At 41.7% G+C, this 13,675-nt stretch overlaps 1 protein-coding gene across 2 annotated transcripts in view; it reads left to right on the top strand.

Moving 5' to 3' along the window:
• Positions 1–13,675, top strand: part of RAB6A (RAB6A, member RAS oncogene family) — a 101,230-nt gene that overhangs the window by 69,204 nt on the left and 18,351 nt on the right. The window contains exons 3-6 of one of the 2 annotated variants that reach the window (XM_054015875.1): positions 3,287–3,340; positions 5,278–5,383; positions 7,746–7,857; positions 9,624–9,717. In XM_054015875.1, the coding sequence (XP_053871850.1) occupies positions 3,287–3,340; positions 5,278–5,383; positions 7,746–7,857; positions 9,624–9,717 (366 nt within the window). Of the gene's footprint in view, positions 1–3,286; positions 3,341–5,106; positions 5,213–5,277; positions 5,384–7,745; positions 7,858–9,623; positions 9,718–13,675 lie in introns of both variants that reach the window. The other variant, XM_054015874.1, reaches the window with a different exon arrangement.

Below are 13,675 nucleotides of genomic sequence, written 5' to 3'. Positions count from 1 at the left end.
TGGGATGTAGCTACCCATGGCAGTGAAAAGCTGTGCCAAGGGGAGGCAGCTGCCCCTGCCAGACCCTTTCCCTGCTGCCAGAATCTTTCACTGCGATGGGGAAACGCACTGGCAAAGAGGAGGCAGCGAAATACTACATAGCAGTGTCGACATGGGAGGCACTGTTTGGCATATAGGGTACATACCCACAGGGTTCAGGCATGTCTTTACTCACCTAAGCGGTGCCTCACCATCTACCCTGCTGTTTATACCAGTGCTAGCTGGGCGTTGGTACGCTACACGCTGCCACAAGTGTAGACCTATCCCTAGACTGCCTGTCTTCTTGCCCTTGCTCTCTATTCTCACTTCACACATTATTATTACATGGCTAGAACTGTGCAGCTGGCCAAATTTAGCTCCTCTGACTCTACTCAGTGTGTCAATATCAAATCTTCATGCTTATGAAGATCTACACAGCATAATGTTATTTCCTATTCTTTGAGTAGGAGATACTGCAGATGCAATGCCACATTAATGGGAGACCACTCAATCTGGGATGCAGAGATATTTGAGTTGCGTTTGTATTTGACTTCCTTTAATGAAGATGGAAACTTTCATGCATAAAGGACATTTCACTTAAAAATTCTACAAGATGTATACCCAGCCCTCAACCTGGCATTAGGGCACAAAGGAGTCTCCATACTTAATACCTTGTGGGGAAATATGTTGCTTTAGGCACACTGGCATTCCTACCAGGGTTACAACTTAAGGTCTTATACATTCCTACTTTTTGGTGTAGGAAAGGCTAGTAAAGACTTCATACCACACAACCACTGTTCCATCCTCTTCCCTAGAAGAATCAAAGTGGCGAAAGGAGTGGAGAACGTTCTGGGTAATCAAGTCCATCCCTCAGCCAGGACCGCTGATCTGCTGTCTTTGGGTACGTCTATACCCAGCCGCTAGTTCGGCGGCTGGCAATCGAACTTCTGGGTTCAACTTATCGCGTCTTGTCTGGATGCGATAAGTCGAACCCGGAAGTGCTCGCCGTCGACTGTGGTACTCCAGCTAGACGAGAGGAGTACCGCGGAGTCGACGGGGGAGCCTGCCTGCCGCGTGTGGACCGAGGTAAGATCGAACTAAGGTACTTCGAACTTCAGCTACGTTATTCACGTAGCTGAAGTTGCGTACCTTAGTTCGATTTGGGGGGTTAGTGTAGACCAAGCCTTTGTTCAGTGTGAAGTGCCCCTAATGATGACCCCCTCATGTCTTTGAGCTAATCCAAGGAATTACTTTTATTAAGATGCCTGTTGGAGGTGGATTAGTGGCATATGAATCTTGCTGGTATATGACAGCTGGGTCCAGATGTTGAGGGACCTTTCCAAATTAAATGCTCTTAAGGTCTCCACAGCATCAGACAGTGTTACATCAAGACTTGTTTCGACTGGGGAAATTTCCCAAAAATTGCAAATCAGACTCATTTGAGCTGCTGTTGTACATGAAGCTCTGGCACAAAGCAGCTGGGACAGTCTTCTCTTTGAGCTCAACCTCCTTTTCACTAAACCTGTTGTAAAAATTATGTTGGTCACCAGGATGTTGTCTTTACTGTGGCTCCAGCTGGATCAATTTGAATTTTTGGTGTGACGCTGGGTTGTGTGTGGTGCAAGATCTTATGGCTTTTCTCTATTAAATATTGTTTAATTGAACAAGGAAATTTGTAAAATGTCAGGGAGAATGGAAACTTTCTTGAGGCAAACTTTAATGTAGCTTTTCTGTTTATCAAAACTTTGTAGCTTGCTTAGCACTGGAAGGGAAATGTTTTAATGTACCAGTCTACTGGGTCCCCCAATTTGTATATTTCAGGGGTTCTCAAACTTCATTGCACTGCGACCCTCTTCTGACAACAAAAATAACACATGGCCCCAGGAGGGGGAGCTGAAGCGTGAGCTGACCCAAGCCCCACCATCCCGAGTGGGGGGGCCAAAGCTGAAGCCCAAGGGTTTCATCATCAGGCGTGGGGCCTGTAACCTGAGCCCCACCGCCCCCAGCGATGGCCAAAGTCTGAGCCCCAGGCGGTGGCGCTTGGGCCCCAGTCAGTCTAACACCAGCCATGACAACCCCATTAAAATGGGTTTGTGACCCACTTTGGGGTCCCCACCCACAGTTTGAGAACTGCTGGTATATTTCATCTGCTCACTTCTAAACTTTGGGACCCTTCACAATTCTTGATGATGGAAAAGCTTTTGGGTCATCACCGTTGGAAATCAACCTCGTTTCTTTCATATACCTCCCTCTGGCTTCCTCCCAAGATGCTGGCTTTCTCTAGTGAGGAAAAGTCTTGTGCATCAAATACTGCAGCGAGCAGCAGAGGGAAACTGAGTTGGATCATGCAGTGTTAGTCAGTTTCCTTTTGCAACTGGCTGGTTGCATGAAAACCACCCATTAGATTGCCCACCAACCTATTGGGAAGTGTGGCAAGCAGATGGTAGAATGCATACAATAAAAAGGGATCTTGTGGTGCATTTTTAGAATAGGGGTTCCTCTGATTTTTTAGGATGAAGCCTTCTTGCATAACTTGAGGAAGACTAGACCCTTAATGGTTTTGTTTCAGTTGACACCATGTTGCAGGGACTCAGCTTGTCTTCTGGGCTTCATTGATATCGTTTAATGGTACTGCCGCATCAAGGGTCACTCTGTTAAAGCCATGGTAGTGTGAGTAGCCCCAGTCCCAGGTCAGTCACACACCTGCAATACACAAAGCTGCAGCGCTGTTTCCCAATCCTGCACTAAATATTAAACGCAGCATCACCAAGGGAATGAAGACTTGGGATCAGTGCTACCAGAGCTGTATTTAACACGGTTCCTTCCTTTCCCCCCCATTTTGGTTAAACTGGCGTCAGGATTTCTGTTGCTATGCTCCAGTAATGTCTAAAGGCACAAAGAAAACCCTGCTGCCGTATGCGTGTCTGTGGAATAAATGACCAAAGTTGTGTTTAGACTGTGGTTAACTTAATTAAAAATGTGTTCTTTTTATGCTGTAATCTTATGCTACTAATAGGCACTAATTTTGCCAAAATCTCTTTCACCTTATTTAGGGATGTACTTAAAAGTCTTGAGGCTTAAAGTGGGAAAAGCCTAACCTGTATCTTACTTCCAAATCCCACTGAAGGAAAGCGCTATCCCACAAGTATGGCCCTCAGATCAGCCTGTGCCAGATCTAGTCTGGCATGACAATTATTGAATACCCTCGAGAGAAACAGATTACACCCATTTCGTTTTTTTATTGAAATCTGACACAATTTTTTTACAGGCAACAATTGGCATTGACTTTTTATCGAAAACCATGTACCTGGAGGATCGAACAGTGAGTAAGATTTTTGCATGATTTTTCTCTAGTCACTTTGAAAGAGTCTGCTATTCTTGGTACGTTTTGTAATCTGTCACAACGTGAGCATCCTTCAGAGTTCTGAAGGGCCTGGAGGTCTGGAAGTAACCCATCCTGCTACCAAGGAGAAGATCAGTGTCCGACTCGGGCGTGGTCCCCTGCTTCTAGCCTGTGCTGTGCAGGCAACCTGGGAATGTAGGGAAATGAGTGTTTGCCACATGAGATTTTTCACAAGTTTTGAAATAAGCCATATTCAGTCATTCTTGATTTGAATAGTCAATATGTTACAGAATTTGGGGAGTAAAGGAGGAAAAAGTGCATGGCTGGGGGAAGGTTTTAAAGAGTCTGCTGTTAGATGGGGTTTTGAAAAGGGGCACCTCCAAAAGTTCCTAATATGTGGCTTTGGGCTGAATATAAATTGGATCATGACTAGAACTGTCAGTGTGTTCCCAAACTCAGCAGGGTTTAACATGTCATTTTAAACAGAATATGTATAACTCATAAATATATGCATGTTTACTCTGTTTAGCACAGTACTGTCTCTGAAATTAAACCAGTGTTCCACAGAAATTAACGCCAGGGTCCAAAATTAGCTCACATCCTTAATTAAGAAATACAGCAGTGGGGTATATATTTGTAGAACACCAATTGTACAACTCTGCACAAGCTGATGATATTGCGTAAACTCACAATAAATATGATTGCATTTTAAGTGATCTGACAAATTAGCATGCTTTTCCTAAAGCAGTTCAGGCCTTAGATGTGTTTCTATATATGTATGTATGCTGGTTTATAGAGCATCTTGTATTTTCTTTCAGAATCTAAGTGGTAAGAGAATTTCATCCTTGTCATCTGTGTTTATCTCTGTTACTTTGCATTATGGCTAAGCCTTACATGCAGCTGAATGACTAGCATTCATCCTCCTTGAAAAAGCATGTTAGTAGCCGCTCCAGTGGCTTGGCAGCAGCTGAAGACTTGCATTTAGAAGTGGTCTTGAATGCGATTCTTCCAACCCCCTGGTCGTACAGGCCTCTCTGGTAGTGATGCACTTGGGCCCCAGGAAAAATGGCAGCAGAGCATGAATGCCTTCTGTGGGCAGATGTGCAGATTGGCACTTGCATCAGGTTTCCTGCCCGTCCTATCTGGTTGGAAAATGCAGCCCTCTAGAAGTGGGAAGGGGCTTTTGAAATACTTCCCACCTCTTTGTGAGTGTGAAATATAGATTCCTCTGGACTCCTTTCTAGACCAGTTTAGGCAAAGAATACACTAGCTTAGGCTATGGCTACAGTACCGCTTACGTCTGCAACATTTATGTTGCTCGGGGTGTGAATATTCCACCCCCGAGCAACATAAATTACACCGACATAAGCACTAGTGTGCACAGCGCTGTGTCAGCGGAAGAGCTTTTCCCGCCGGTATAGCTTATGCCGCTCATGGGGGGGTGTTTTTCTGCTGATGGGAGAGTTCTCTCCCGTTGGCATAGAGCATCTTCACCACAAGCATTGCAAAGGCACAGCTGTGCCATAAGTGTAGAGATGGCCTTAGATACCACTGTGGATGGCAGGGGTTGCCACAAGGAGAGGCAGTTTGCTACTGCTCCCAGTCCCAAACAATCCCCTGCATGAGTTATATTTTTATTTAGCTTTTAAAAAACCAATCAAATAAAATGATTTACTCTTTATTTTTAGTGGCAGTTTGGCTTTTTTTTTTTTTTTTTTTTTTTTTAATTTTCTCCCATCCCACAGATCAGGTTGCAGCTGTGGGATACTGCGGGTCAGGAACGTTTCCGTAGCCTCATTCCCAGTTACATCCGTGACTCTGCTGCTGCTGTAGTAGTTTACGATATCACAAGTAGGTATATTGCACTGGGTTTGACCTTTTCTTATTTTTCTTGCTTGTTTGACTGATTTCGTTAGGTACGGTTGCAATTATGGGACACAGCAGGTCAAGAGCGGTTCAGGAGCTTGATTCCTAGCTACATTCGTGACTCCACTGTTGCAGTTGTTGTTTATGATATCACAAGTGAGTGGGGGGAATTCTGCATTTCTGATACTCTGCTCTGTCATTCTCTAGCCTAGCTCTGCATGTCCTATCACAATCATGTGGTTGTTCTTCATACTGGCATGAACAGGGTTTCCTTTTACTGTAGTCAAGTTTTTAAACCAGGCACTTCTGATCACAGCTGTTTGTAGTGATGTATAAATGGACTTATAAATCTCCCTTGCTGAAATAATACATTTATGACCCTTTCCTATCACATGGTTTGTCCCAAAGCCCTGAGCACTGGCTGGTCTAGTCTCATCTGCTCTTCTTTTGGGTACCATCTCCATCTTTGACTCGGTCTCAAACACCTGAATCACTTGCTTGCATATCTCTGAATTTCTAAATGAGAGCTTTCCCATTGAGACCATTTGAGGACTGCAGCTTGCTTCACTCCATTGTCCTCAAAATCTGGGTGTGGGCTGGGGACGGACATGCCACGTTTTTATCTTAATCAGTCACTTCCATTTTCTGGTATTTAAAGCTCAATGACTAGGGATTTAGCCTTTTAATAATATACTCTTTCATGTCGTACTAAAGTATGTACACTTTTGAGGACTAAAATGTTAGTGCTTTCTCACCTCCACCCTGAAGACTGGTTTAAAAGGCCAGAATAATCCTCATTTATTGGCTTTTAATTTTTAAAGAGCAATAATTTTGTTAAAGGAGAAATAAACCTTCAGAGGTTTTTTCCATTTTAAATCAATAGTGACTGGATGAAATAGTCCGATTCTACCCAAATCCAAACAGGGCTTACCCTTTTATTCATAAATACTCTAGAAGATTATAGCAAGAATAAGGGCTTCCCTTGTAAATTTATTTTAATTGTTATAAATAAACATTTTAAATTGAGCTAAAATTGCATGATGGCTGTGAATTTTGGACTTCTCTGATGACCTCATGATTATTGCTAAGTACTAAAGCAAAGCTTTATGCCATTAAGCTGTTGGCAAGTGATCAAGTCTTAACCATCTAAGACTTACAGTATTTCACTGTACCATTACAAAGCCACCAGTTACCACAGAGATCTCCCTATTTAAGTGTAGGCAAATACTTTGGCATCTCAGATACAATAGCTACGATCACTGAGGTGTATGTTAACTGTTAAATTGGATGGTACAGCAGTTGATATTATTGTTAAGAACACAGCTTTGCAGAAAAGGTTATTGTATATTCATTAATTAATGCCTATTTCTAGAATCTTGTTTTGCAGCGTAGATGTTCATTACCTGTTCTACTAAAGCTGCTGGAATCTGGAAGGGGCTTTTAGTTAGAAAAGTGCCAAAGGATTCTTTTATGTTTGTTCTTATGTAAACAATTCTGAAATTCTTTTGAGGTCAGTGATCAACCCAACAAGAGTGGCTAGTAATTACATAAGCTAAATATTCCTAGGAGAACAAGCCTAAAACTAGTGATCACAAAATGATTAAGCAACACAGTGTATAAATGCTGTTAAATGCTTTTTAAAATCCTTGAAACCGTAGGGCCCTTTGACCAATGCATGTATTCAGTGTTTTTTCAAGTCGTGAGTAGTACAGATTAAATAGCAAAGTTATTAGGCCCCCTTTCTGTATATAAAATACGTTAAACTGCAGCCTGATGTAAGTTTCTACGCTACAGTGGAGCCCCCGCCGATGTAAATTGCCAACTAAATCCACTTACTAACTCCACCTCGGCGAGAGGCGTAGCGCTTACGTTGATGTAGTAGAGTGACGCAGTGTCCACGTAGACACTGCGTTACTTACATCACCTGTTGGCTGCCAGCCCTGTGCAGGGCTGACAGCCAGAGCCCTCCCTGCTCCAGCACTGACCGCCTGAGGTGTCAGCACCAGGGCTGCGGGGCTCCAGCTGTCAGTGCCCCACAATGCCCTACTTCAGTTGGTGGAAACTCCTAGTGAGGGATGAGCACCGCTGAGAGAAGGAGCGTGGTATGAATGTGAACCTTCACTTTAATTACGGCGGTGGCGGTACGTCGACTCAACTTTATAGTGTAGACAAGCCCTTCGTTCAATCAATTGAAATAACAGTTCTTTAAAAGTAGTGATAAAAAACTCTTCATAATTTGCACTCCTGATATTAAAAGTCCATTTATAATTGGATAGTTTAAGTTCAATTGCAGGTGCATTTAAAGCCAAAGGGTAAAAACCAAGACCCACTGAAATAAATAACAAAACTCCCATTGACTTCCCTGGGGTCAGGATTGCATCCATTGATTCTACATAATGCTAATGCACAAATTACCAGAGAATGTGAGGCTTTTATTCAAGATTTATGGCTGTATTGGCAGTGATCTGGGAAGAACATTTTACAGTGACACTCATCTTTGTCCACTCTTCCTTACTAGATGTAAACTCATTCCAGCAAACCACAAAATGGATTGATGATGTCAGAACGGAAAGGGGCAGTGATGTCATCATTATGCTAGTGGGAAATAAAACAGATCTAGCAGATAAGAGGTACGGAGAAATAATTCTTCTTTGTACATTTTTCTTAATCATATTGCCAATCTGCTGTTGATTTTGCTGAGAAAGCTCTGTTTAAAGTGATTCTATTATTTTTGGCCCAAAATCTAGTTTGTTTAAATTATGCTGAAGCCAGATGTGAATAGAAATTTCTTGATTAAAAAAAAAAATCAGTTGAAACTTTATTTAAACACTTCCTGGCTTGATTGTGAGCCCACAGGACAGGTAGGGTGTGTGTGTGTGTACAAACCAGAACCAGCGATATCCACAAGAACCAGGAATTGAAATTAACCAGTCTAGCTTCAGTGTCCAAGCTGAGTGAAATGTAAAAAGTCAATAGCATCAGTGAAAGAGTAAACTCTATTTAAAACGTTTGTTTAATAATCTAGGTTTAGTGCAGGTGACTAATTTAAATGATTATCTTGAATATTCCTTTAAACATTAGTTTGTTTTTAATGTAGTTAAAATTAAAATCTAAAGCATGTTTAGAATTTTGTTTAAAAGAGAAGCTTCTGTTGAACTGAGTGATTTTTCTCTCCCCTTCTCCCCCCCCCCCCCCTTGTCGTACCTACTGTAATTTTTTAGGGCGGGAATTTTTCAGACACACTAATGCAAAATTGCACTGGCATTTGGACATTCTGCTGCCTTGCTACAGTGGATTTATGCTAATCTCTCAATACACAGTGGTACAAAACAGTGTCTTTTTAAAACATAAGCACCCAATGGCAGCATGTCCTTCTGAACATGACAATATTATAGCATCAGACTTGGTTAAAGTGTAAATTTCATGACATTAGCTTCCTGTATGTCATAATGGTGTATCACAGGGGTAGGCAACCTATGGCACGCGTGCCAAAGGCAGCACGCAAGCTGATTTTCAGTGGCACTTGCATTCCCCGGGTCCTGGCTACCGGTCCGGGGGGGCTCTGCATTTTAATTTAATTTTAAATAAAGCTTCTTAAACATTTTAAAAACCTTATTTACTTTACATACAACAATAGTTTAGTTATATTATAGACGTATAGAAAGAGACCTTCTAAAAACGTTAACATGTATTACTGGCACGCGAAACCTTCAATTAGAGTGAATAAATGAAGACTCAGCACACCACTTCTGAAAGGTTGCCGACCCCTGGTGTATCATAAACTTGAGTTCAGGGAGAAGCTGGGTATATGTTGAGGACTTTAGGATATTTGTTTGGAAGATCGTTAGCTCCTTTAAACAAAATAAACTTAAATACTTTAACTTAAATACCTTAAGCAGTTTTTTCATACTTTCAGGTTACATACAATTATTTTGAAAGATGTTAAATAACCATGTTAAGATTTAGCTAAACAGGTCAATAATTGCTAGTTAGCACAGCCCGAGAACACTTAATTCTTATCAAGCCATACAAGTGTAGCTTCCTGGCAAGAAATTTAGAAAATGGCTAGTGGCCACCTTGGCTTTATTACTGAAAAGCTTAAAGTATTGTTCCATAGAAGTGTAGGGATGGAAGGGATTTTGAGTGGTCATCTCGTCCAACCCCACACGCTGAGGCAGGATTGAGTATATGTAGACCATTCCTGGTAGGTGCACTGTAGAAGACCAGCTTGTATTCTGAAGTGTTGTGCCCTTCCTATGGTGGGTGTCTGGAGACAGTACCTAGCAGGTATAACTACATGTGTGTTGGGACTGTGGAGACATCTCTTGGGCTGGAGGCAAAACGCTAATTGTCAGGATGTTCATATCATTTGCTCTTATGTTCTTCTCTTCCCCAGGCAAGTGTCCATTGAGGAGGGAGAGAGGAAAGCCAAAGAGCTGAATGTAATGTTCATTGAAACTAGTGCAAAAGCAGGCTACAATGTAAAACAGGTAAGTGACGGGGGGCAGTTTGTGCTGTGCACTCAGTCTGCTGGAATATTCTTACATCCTGTGATGAACCAGGGTACAGCATGCTCCATGGCGGTGGAGATAAGGAAACTGGCTAAGGACCCTAGAGGAACATCTACTCTTCAGTCCGCAGACAGCACCTCCGCAGGGTTTTTAGCTGTCATTTGAAAGAGCCACCTGCAGTAAATTGCATGGAACCCCATTTATCCACTTTGAAAGGATGGATGATTTGTCTGGGATTGGAACCATAGGACTCTGGGTATTCAAAAGCTGATTGGACTAGTTAGCATGGTTGAAAGTGTGGGAAGTCTGGGGTCTCTGACCTCTGGCACTGATTTTGCTATGGGACTGTGGACAAATCAGTCTGACTACATTTCACCTGGGGTAAAATAAGAAGAATAATTAAGCTTCACCAGGATGATAGTTATTTGGAAGGCACTAGAAGTGTGAATGATCATTCTCTGACCTCCTGCCCATCCCCTCCAACTACAGACTGATAGACTTTAAAGTTGGGAAGGGTAATCTAAGAGCTTTCTGCAGGGCTGCAGCATTCAGATGAGTAGCTGCCTTTTAAATGCTGAACTGCCAAATGAAGTTCTTTCTGCCTGTTTAATTGAAGATAAATTTTCCATTTGGCAAATAGCTAATCAGCCTAAGCAGTAAAAACTACAGCACTAACCTTGTGTGTTTACGTGCAATAAAATCCCTTTTGTTTTTTTCTTGCCCATGTAGCAAATATCTGTAATTGCAGAATGTGAACAAAGGGTTAGAGCCATTCGTGTTCACTCAGAGGCCAGAGCAAAGATGGGGTATGGCGACACAATTGCTTTACTGACTTGGCATTTCTCATACATTGCCTCTAAGATACTTGACAAGCAGCCCTATGGTGAAGGGTGGTGAGGTGTTAAAAGATGTAGAACTCTCCTGTTGAGATATCTAGGAATGAAACTGCAAAGCATCTAATGTATGAAGCACAGAACAATCAATGTACATTAATAACTGTATAACCCTATTGTATCAACTTACTGCACAATTATATACCCTAGTCTTGTATACACGGTGTATCCAAATTAATGTGTCAAATACTAAATGCCCCCTGCACACCAAACGGTAACTTATTACATAATCTTTTACCAGTAGTTAGCTTGCTACATGATTTCAGTGTTAAAAACGTGGTAAGAAATCAAGCTGTTTTGCTGTATTTCAAATCTGATTTTTACGTGGTCTTGCCAAGCACAAAATACTTAAGTAAAATAGAATATAAGTGACCATCCAGGGGGCGAACAAACATCATTCTGTAAACAGAGTTTGGCTTCCAATCAAAGGCTCAAAGGTGATTGTATGGGAAGCCTTGAATATTCTGAAGTGGTTATTTAGGAAGGGGCTGCCTTTTGGAGGATGCAGGTTTCACTCTAATGAGAAATGATGGTGACCACTCACTTTTTGGGGGGTGGGGGGAGAAATCCTCTGGACTTACCCAATTTATATTCTCCTCAAGGTTACTGTGACTCCCTGTCCAGGCTAGGAGGACAACATAGGTCTCCAAGAGCTAGCTAGCTGTGTTGGACAGGGACATCTGGGTCCTCCGTGCAGTTATGATAACCCAGAGAAGCCATTGGATAAACAAGCCTTTTACAGCATGTGTCTGGGCTTTATCTGGGCATAGATCTCGCATGAGCAAATGACACAAGGTGCAACTAAAATAAGCACTTAATGAGGTGACCACAGGGTATGTCATTAAGGTGGTGGTGGTAGATCCATTTAATGCATTATGTGAGGGCAAGCGTTAGCTTTTTCTACTGTTCAGGAACTTTACTGATCGGATTGTCAGCACAAAGAAGTTATTTCTGTAGTTGTAGCCACAGTTGCCAACTTTCACGTGGTAAATAAGCACCCGACTTTCACAATAAGCCAAAAATCAAGCTAATCCTATTTCAAAACAAGGCCAAAACAAGCCAATCGCTAAGAACCCTAACACTCTGTGAATAGATCCCCCCCCCGGCGTACAGTCTGGACTGTGGTGGGCCCGCTGTGCACCCCTGACTCTCTCCCCCTGCTTGCCCCTAGCCCTTGCTTCCTCCCGGCCCTGCTTGCCAGGAGCCAATCAGAAAAAAAGAAGCAATAAGCTACAAGCCAAAAACTAGCCAACAAGCAATTCACAAGCCAATTAAGCCAAAAACAAGCTCAATTTCTGTTTTTTGTTTCTTTCCGTGGGTTTGACATGTCTGGTTGTAGCCCCTTTCCTGAAAGCGAATTTTAAGAAACATATCAAAGGTTCTGTGCAATCAAATGCCTTTAATTTCTTAGTTTTACAAATTGTCTTGCAATTAACTTTAGCTAAACCTGGACACAATTTTTGTTCTATTTTCTGAAAAAGAAGATTCAAAGGATCATCAATAGGATGGTTTTTTAAACTATTGAATAAACTAAAGATTTTTGGATGCAGCAGCGTTTTTGTTTAGTATTGTATTCAGCAAATCACAACGGATGATTTTAAATCACTGGAGGCTATTACATGGCATTGGGTGCCATCGTAATACAGATGATTAATAATTCATACACCTGTCAAATCTTCATGTGGAAATGGACAGAGGAAAGCTTAAGTGAGCTCTAGCTATAAGTGAAGTCAGTGTAAGCAGTACACTCAGATGGGCACTTGACAAGAATTTAGGAGGAATTGTTCTTTCTGTGGGTTTTGATCTTCGTAAAGCAGATGGGATTTAGATTTTTAGAATCTTCAACAAAGCAAGCCCAGAAACATTGCCTCAACGTCCAGTAAAAGCTGTTGCAGAAGCAGGTCCCAAAAGGGAAGAGACAAGAAAGAGCATTAGTCATTCAGTTTTCCATTTTCTTTGCTGCTGCTTTCATTGAATGATCTCAGATTATCTTACTGAAGTGACAAAGAAATTCTACCCCAGACAAAATGGGAAAGGTTATGAATAGCACCTCAAAATGGGTGCAACCCCTATGACCTTCTGTGTGAATCACCATTTTTACTAAGACGGTATGAATAGGGGCAATCAAGGTTGACCTTCCCATGGCTGATAACTTCTGTTCATAATAATGTGATATGAGCTAGCTCTGCAGAATAATTACGGTCTTAATCTTCATACAGGAAGTTGATTCAAGTGTTAAATTACTTTAGTCCTGAAATGCATATTTTGGATATGTATAATGAAATGCATTTATGTAAAATTCTAGATCAATCAGTACTGCATATCACGCGTTGAAGTTAAAATGAAGCCTAGAATAATGGCAAATCACTAATTTGCCCATTTCAGGATGGAAATTCGCAGAAGATTTTAGCAGTACATTTAGTATGCAGGTTTGGTGCAAAATATGGTGGCTGATTGCATTGATTAGGGAATGTGAACTAATCTTTGTCTACTCAAACTGGTGTAACGTAAGACCGTTTTTAACTCTGTTACAATTCTGAATGTAAATTGTCAATACCTCCTTCAGCCACCATAATCATTCCTGAAGGCCTGGCAGGTTAGTCCTGCTTCCAGCCTGTCTTTTCAGGGCAAAGTCCTGTTCCAGTATCTAAACCCTTCAGGCTTAATGCTTAGTTTAAAGCTGGCACAGTGGATGACCTTGGAACAAAACTTTGCAAACAAAGTTATTTGGACACAAACTTCCATTCTTGTACTAGTAGATCTTTCAATGGCTTTCTGTACCTTTGACTATAAGGTGTTGACTCAAATACAATATGTAGTAGGAGTGAATGGAACGGCGGTTAGCTGGATCATCTTATTCCTTTCAGATCCCTAAAATTCATGGTGAGCTCCTACTTCTGTTCCTTAAGGCGTCACATGTAGCACTCCACATGTTGAGTACTTTCATCCATCCTCTCCAGCATATACAATAACTCCCCACTTAATGTTCTCTTGCTTAACGTTGTTTTGAACTTACGTCCCTGCTCAATTACAGAATCTGCTCC

This window comes from Malaclemys terrapin, chromosome 1, assembly GCF_027887155.1.
Source record: "Malaclemys terrapin pileata isolate rMalTer1 chromosome 1, rMalTer1.hap1, whole genome shotgun sequence".
Classification (NCBI taxonomy): Eukaryota; Metazoa; Chordata; order Testudines; family Emydidae; genus Malaclemys; species Malaclemys terrapin.
This window is presented reverse-complemented; position numbering and strand designations above follow the sequence as displayed.